The sequence below is a fragment of the Temnothorax curvispinosus genome, unplaced genomic scaffold, assembly GCF_003070985.1.
Source record: "Temnothorax curvispinosus isolate PA1 unplaced genomic scaffold, ASM307098v1 QBEX01000108.1, whole genome shotgun sequence".
Lineage (NCBI taxonomy): Eukaryota > Metazoa > Arthropoda > Insecta > Hymenoptera > Formicidae > Temnothorax > Temnothorax curvispinosus.
The window spans coordinates 4,038-11,758 of record NW_020209888.1 but is presented as its reverse complement, the minus strand read 5'-3'; the positions used below and the strand labels follow the sequence as shown (position 1 = coordinate 11,758).

At 35.4% G+C, this 7,721-nt stretch overlaps 1 protein-coding gene across 1 annotated transcript in view; it reads left to right on the top strand.

The window, feature by feature from the left end:
• The window catches only part of LOC112457532 (protein glass-like), a 16,120-nt gene that overhangs the window by 6,421 nt on the left and 1,978 nt on the right, over nucleotides 1–7,721 (top strand). The window contains exon 6 of the mRNA XM_025020701.1: nucleotides 621–788. Within this exon, the coding sequence (XP_024876469.1) occupies nucleotides 621–788 (168 nt within the window). The remainder of the gene's footprint in view (nucleotides 1–620; nucleotides 789–7,721) is intronic.

Here is a 7,721-nt window from a genome sequence, read left to right as displayed (position 1 = left end):
AATAATAATAATAATAATAATAATAATAATAATAATAATAATAATAAGAATAATGATGATGATGATGATGATCATAATGATAATAATAATGAAATGTCAATAAAAACAATAAAAAATCCATAAATAGACTATAAATTTATTATTTGAGTTTTAAAAAACTATGGTTTTACTTAAAACAATACTAACTTATTCAAAACATAACTAAAATTCAAAAATTTATTAAGAAAAAAGCATCGGTCAAAATGTAGCTAGTAAACAAAAATAATTTAAATATGTTAAAACAATGATAAGAAAATAAAGAACGTAAAGATAGATGGTTTTGCTATGGTTTTACAACTGAATCTTTCTCCTTAATTTCATTGATTTAAATTTCAAATTTAAACAGCTTCAAGAAAAAGTATGTCTAGATATAAATCCTTTACAAGGATGTTCTTAAAATGGCTCTTTTTTTCTCTCTTTTAATTTTAGATCAGATTTTCTAGTAAATTCTTAATCGATTTTTGTTTAAAATTTACATGAAAATCTTGAAAACAAAAAACCAAAATTAGTTGTTTTCTATTTTATCTCTTTCTTAGAAAAATATAATTTCGTTAATAAATAATTTAATATTCTTTGAAAAGGTGTCACGCATGCTCGAAGGCATTTAGCCAGGCGGCGAACCTGACCGCGCACGCGAGGACGCACTCCGGCGAAAAACCTTTCCGTTGTCCGGTGTGTGACAGGAGATTTTCGCAAAGCAGCTCAGTAACCACGCATATGAGGACGCACTCGGGTGAACGACCGTATAGGTTTGTATATCTGAATTTATTCTTCAGTATCAACCGAAAGACAAATCGGTATTTATCCTTGAATTCTGGCAATCTGATATTATTTACTAGTTATTAAATTATGTTTTTAAATTTTGGCTAGCAATAAGTGGCAAATAACAAGTGATTCTAATTGACAATTCACAACTGTGATTAATCATTAAAACGAATAAACATGAATTTTCTATACAATTTAGTATTTATGACTCCTGTTTCCTTATTGTATAATAGCCACATCAAATTAGAAAGAAATCGATGAATCCTTTTCTTGTATTATACGTCGAAATAAGTTAATATTTTTATATGCCACCACTCGCGTTTGATAATAGATTGGTAACATATATGATAAATTTCCTTTGTTATCCAAGTTTAATAGATGCATGTATGTATAATTCAGTCTGTGTATCATCCTTTTGATAAAAATAGATATTGATCAAGATCTAGAATTATTTATTAATCAAATAGTTTTTTGCTATATTTTAATAATTTAGCTATCAAATATACGTGGTGGAATGCGAAAACACTAATAATTATTTCGAAGTTTATATCCTGGTGTATTGTCAGCATCCTGTAATTAATGACAGTCTTCTGAAATTTTGAGGTCATCTCAATTAAAATTACTATACATATAGTATTTCGTCTCTTACATGCATAATACGTGGTATGTCCCAAAAGTAATAAGAATTAATTTATAATAACCCATTTACATACTCCCAATCGACAGTTACTTCGGATTTCTTTTAAAATAGGCTCATTGAGAAAGCACACACTGTTCTATAATACCAGTCCTGAAAGCAGCGCTGAAAATCCGCATCTGTGAATGTATTCAGCGCGTGTGTCACGACCTTTTGGAATTGATCGAAAGTCTTGTGATGGTAACCCTTTAACAGATTTTTCACTTTGGGAAAAGTAAAGAAATCACACGGAGCCAGATCAGGGCTGTAAGATGTGGAAAGAGGGATGTTTTTCTTTGCCAAAAACTTCCTTACTGTTAGCACGTTATGGCAGGATGCGTTATCGTGGTGCAGAATTTAAAAAAACATCCTTGTTCTTCCATACTACAGCTCTGACCTGGCACCGTGTGATTTCTTTGCCTTTCTCAAAGTGAAAAACCCGTTGGCTTGGACCAAGTTCTAGCATCGTAGACACATGCCTTTAAAGGACTCATGGGACTCTCAAGTATGTAAATGGGCCATAATAAATTCATTCTCATTACTTTTGAGACACACCTCGTGTATACAGGGTGTTTTAAACATAGGACAAACTTCGGAGTGTGGTAGGTCTTACAAAAAAAAAAAATCAATTTTTGTTAAAGTTTGTCCATGACAATACTGTCAAAAAGTTAATGATCAATACGAAGAAGTCCGACGAATCTGTGCTAAATTTTTGTGTATATGATTTATGATGTACAGCTTCTTTGACATTATCACAGTAAAATATCAATCAAACTTATATATTTCAAAAGTCATAAAAAAAATATTAATTTTTCGCGCTTTAACATATATAGTTTCGGCTGATTGTCCGCGTTATGCATATGTGTGTAAATACCTCATATGTACAGATATATAAACTATGCTATTAGATCTTCACAGGTTATAGGTATTTATATATTTCATCGCTATCAGAAATGATGAATTTTACGTATCAATTCCTTCAAAACTAGACAGTTAAAGGTTTTGTATTTTTGTAAGAATATTTTTATAAGTCTCTTTTACTATCTTTTATATTGAAACCGTAAGAGTAGTTTTCTTGCTACAATTAGGAACGTGATATTGAAAGCCGTTTTCGTAATTGTAATAAATGTAAAAAGCGCTACTTTGACTTCCATTATTTCAACTTTGATATGGTCAATCCTTATACACATATGTGTTTAGATCGTGTTTACATTATTATGCTGTTCAAATTTTACAAGATTACTAAGAAAATGGGTTTGCGGACAAACTACCTTAAACTCTTGTCTTTCGATGACATGTCTTTAAGAAGCTATATGGATCCTTATTCGCACCGCCTTAAAACGTAAGCGTAAGAAAATCAATCAATCCCAATCGAGTATTGTGCTGTCCGTAACTCCATGCAGTAGGGAAAAAATACTCGATTGGGATTTGTCGATTTTCTTACGCTTACGTTTTACGTCCTTACGGAATTTTATGTGTGAAGGCCTTTTTATATTTTATTACAGGAGGTGCTCAAAGTGCCTCTTGACTACTGTCACTTCAACAGCAAAAGCGACACAAGTCGACACAAATGTCGTTCTATCTTTTTTTTTAGCAATGAGTAACAAAGACAAAACGACACTTGTGTCGACTTGTGTCGCTTACTGGAAAGCTCCTAAAAACAGCCACATTTTGGAAGAAGAAAATTGCGCTCCGTTTGCGTCTCACCAGCAACAGTTTTCAATCAACACCTGACGCCTCTTGATTTCTTTTTATAAAAATATAAGTTAGAAAAATAAAAGAATAAGGTATTCATTATATGTAATTAATATAATCAGATGCAAGGCAGGAATTTTGAGCACCTCTTATAATAAAATGTGTAAATAAAAATATAAAAAAACAACAAAAAACCAAAATTGAAATTAAAGAACGTGTAGACTAGTGGCTACGTTTACACCCAGCGACCTGATCGCGGCCTGACCTATATTGTGACCCGAAGTAGGTCTAGTCATCATTTGTTTACACCGAAAGAAACCTAAAAATTGACGGGATCGTATTTGGGATCGCCCTGAATTGCAGCGAATCCGAACAAGCAAATGAAGCTTTTAGGACGCGTCGCGCTTGATCGCGCGTTTACATCGCAAATGATAACGGCCGATTTCAGGTCGGGTCACTAAAATACGTGGCCTGATCTGAAGCCAGGTCCGGTCGTCTATCAACTGTTTACAGCAGGCGGGCTAAATAATTTAGGTCGAATTTGAGGTACAGGCCGCGGCCTAATTTCAGGGTGTAAACGTAGCCAGTATTGTCATATGTCACGCGCAATGCTCTCGTGCGACTGGTTACCACTTCACAGGCAGTGTGAATAAAGGCCTCCGCACAATAAAAAATATAAGGAACAAGGAACAGATATTAGCGATTAGGACTAAAGAATCAAGAATAAAGTTGAATGCACGATAAAAAATACAGGCAACAGAAACAGGGAATAACACAGGCAATAGATTTTTAACCTATCGGAAGCCGCTGTAGCATTAATACACGCGTGTATTAATGCTACACGCCAGTTTTATTCCTGATTTCTTATTTCTAATCGCTAATATCTGTTCCTTGTTCCTTATATATTTTTCATTGTGCGGGGGCCTTAAGGATGCGTAGCTCCTCAAGAACGCGTCGGAGGACACGGGTTCTTTAACAAACATTGATTCTTTTGGAGAGACCTATTATTCCCTAAAGCTTGTTTTCCATGGGTCTTAAAACACTCTGTATAAACAGAGTGTATAAAGTTCCAGAACGGTGAAATATCTTGAAAAAGTATTATAAAAAATCTTTCATAGGCCGGTATTCATAGTCGGTTCTTATATTTAAGACCATTTTAAGTACAATCTTAAGATGTCACTGGCTACGTTTACACCCAGCGACCTGATCGCGGCCTGACCTATATTGTGACCCGAAATAGGTCTAGTCATCATTCGTTTACACCGAAAGAAACCTAAAAATTGACGGGATCGTATTTAAGATCGCCCTGAATTGCAGCGAATCCGAACAAGCAAATGAAGCTTTTAGGACGCGTCGCGCTTGATCGCGCGTTTACATCGCAAATGATAACGGCCGATTTCAGGTCGGGTCACTAAAATACGCGGCCTGATCTGAAGCCAGGTCCGGTCGTCTATCAACTATTTACAGCAGGCGGGCTAAATAATTTAGGTCGAATTTGAGGTACAGGCCGCGGCCTAATTTCAGGGTGTAAACGTAGCCAATAACCAATCACAGAGCCGTATTAACATCTTAAGATATTACTTAAGACGATCTTGAAATAAGATCTGATTATGAATACCGGCCATAGAAAAGTTGTAGGGTTAGGTCAGATTAGGTTTAAGGTGTAGGATTTAAGAATGTTTATTTATTGGCCTTATCAGATTGACGGTTAGATTTCGATAACTTTGGCGCCTTAATTTGACGACGGTTTCTGATAGTACTTTTAACGCTGAACAAAAAATTACATAGGTCTTATAGGGCTAACCGCTCTGGTTTTCGAGATATACAGTGTTACCCAGCCGGAACGCCGACGTCTATAGACGTCGAATTGATCTTATAGATGTCGATTCGACATCTATTGACATCTATAGACGTCGAAAAGACGCTAGCATTCCGGCTGGGTAAAGTTGGCAAAACTTTAGATTAAGGATGTATCACTGGTACAATCTTAGACAAAAGTGCATGAAATTTGAAATACTTGAATATCTACGCCTAACGCATAGTAAATCTAGATGTAAGATACTCAAATGATAGTAGGAGTCTTATTTTTACTCTTACAAAGGTATTTTTTACTTTACAAATGTTTTTTCCAGTATTATTTGCGATTTTTATAATTTATGAGCCTAAACTTTTGGCAGTAAAAATGCCCTGATTTCAACTTTATAACGTCAAATTATTAATAAAATTAATAATTAATTATTAATTATTAATTTATTTCTTTAAAACGGTGTAGTGAAGACAATTGAAACTTGACAAATAGTTTCATCTATTCGTATACTAGATGTACAAAAAAATTCAAAATATTGGTAGCACTCCTTCAACATTTTTTTAGCTGTTTTATCCGTCAAAATCGTCTCTTCCCATAAAAATACGTGTAAAATCAGTGAAAATTAAAATCGTTATATCTCAGCAACCGTTTAGTGGATTCGTTTCTACTTTTTTTGTAGCACATCAGGAAGACTAAAAGAACATTCTCACAAATTTTTATCCACTTGGTAGCGCTTTGAAAATAGGTGCAATACATCCTTAAGGGCGACCTCACTGATTTCAATGACCTTGATATATGTTGATACGAAACGAGGTGCCACATGGGTTTACATCTTTTCACGCGTGGAAAGCCGACGCATGTACTTTGAAGGCACATTATGTTTCTAGTTTAACAATAGTGAAACTCCCCGCAGGGGGGCGAAACCTACTGCCTCCACGCACACACTTTCCACGCGAAACGACGTGCCACATGGGTTTATAACTTTCCACCCGTGAGTCCCTCTCCTGCCCTGCTATATTTTTCAAACTTTTTTTGTTAATAACCTTTTAATAAGCAACGAGCGACGGCCGACGATTAAGTTATAAGAAAAAGTTACTCAGAATTATGTCCTTGACAACATATATCAAGGTCATTGAAATCGGTGATGTCGCCTTTAATCTAATGCTTTACCAACTTTTTAACACTGTATATCTCGAAAACCAGAGCGGTTAGCCCTAGAGTTCCTCTAGTAAGAGTTAGAACACCGCCCGCCATTAACAAGGAATTATGCGAACGATCGAAAGAGACAGCCTTCCCACTCTTGTACTTCGGAATGTGCTTTGTCTCACTCCCACTAACTTCTCCCCTGTTAATGGCGGACGGTGTCCAAACTCTAGTTAGCCCTATAAGACCTATATAATTTTTTGTTCAGCGTTAAAAGTACTATCAGAAACCATCGTCAAATTAAGGCGCCAAAGTTATCGGAATCTTGGCAGTTTGACCTTGGGTCCGACCCTTTGGTCGCCAAGGTCAGGTCAAAGTTACCCTGAATTTTTTAAATAGGACCTCCTATTTTTTATCGCATGTTCTTATAACCCTTCTTGAGACCTTTTTAAAACACTTACTATAATTTTATTTGTTTTGGGTCAGGCAGTTTCGAAGTTATCGTTTTTTATGATAAGATAAGTCGGCAACCGTAACTTTACCCAAGATGAAAGTAAAGATACCACTATCGTACTGTTATTCCTATGTATAAAGGAGGTAGTGGTAGATAATGTATACAGAGGTGAGGTAAAGTGGGTAAAGTAGACATGGTAAAAAGATAAAGTGGGGGTGATTTGGTGGCAAGAACAGATTGGCACCGTGTGTATATGCGTGTATGTGTGTGTCAGTTACTTGAGATCTTTAGCATTACATTGCTGAATACGAGACGAGGGAAAGAGGACAACTGTTTAGATATAGGAATGATTTCAAATCAGTTGGCCGCCAGTATTAGCGTTACTTAATGTGTACCGCGAGGAAGCTGCTTGGTCAAACTTTGCACCAGTAACGCTTACTGTTCGTGGGCGGTATTTGCCGGATACGGACAGATATTTTAAATAATGTCGTAATTAGTCCATTTTTTATTAAAGGTGATTTGACAGCACTAAAATATAATAAAGGATATGCTAAGAAATCAAATAGTAGTAGCAATAAAAAGCAATTGTAGGTGAAATCTTTGAGCGCCCATGGTTCTAATAAGATACCATCCCCTCTTTTATACACGGGTATAATATGATAGTGCTATCTCCACTTATTTCATCTTGCCACAGTCGCCGTTTTATCATAAAAAGCTTAACTTCGAAACGACTGACCCAAAACAAAATAAAATTATAGTGTCTTGAAAAGATCTCAAGACGGGCTATAAGTATATGCAATAAAAAATAGAAGATCCTATTAAAAAAATTCAAGGTGACCTTGACCTGACCTTGGCGACGCCACCCAAGATCAAACTTATAAGTAAAGTAAACATTTTTAACCCTACATCTTTATAAATTTTTTTTTTAGATATTTTGCCATCCTGGAACTCTGTATACACCCCTATATACATATGAAGTGCTATATTTACTAAACCATAGCAAATACAACAAAAGTTTATATAAATTTTTTATTCTACTTAAGCTCCTCTCTCATCTCCTAGTTGGTTCACTTTACCTTTCTATACATCCTGTATATAACACACACACACACACACACACACACACACACACACACACACAC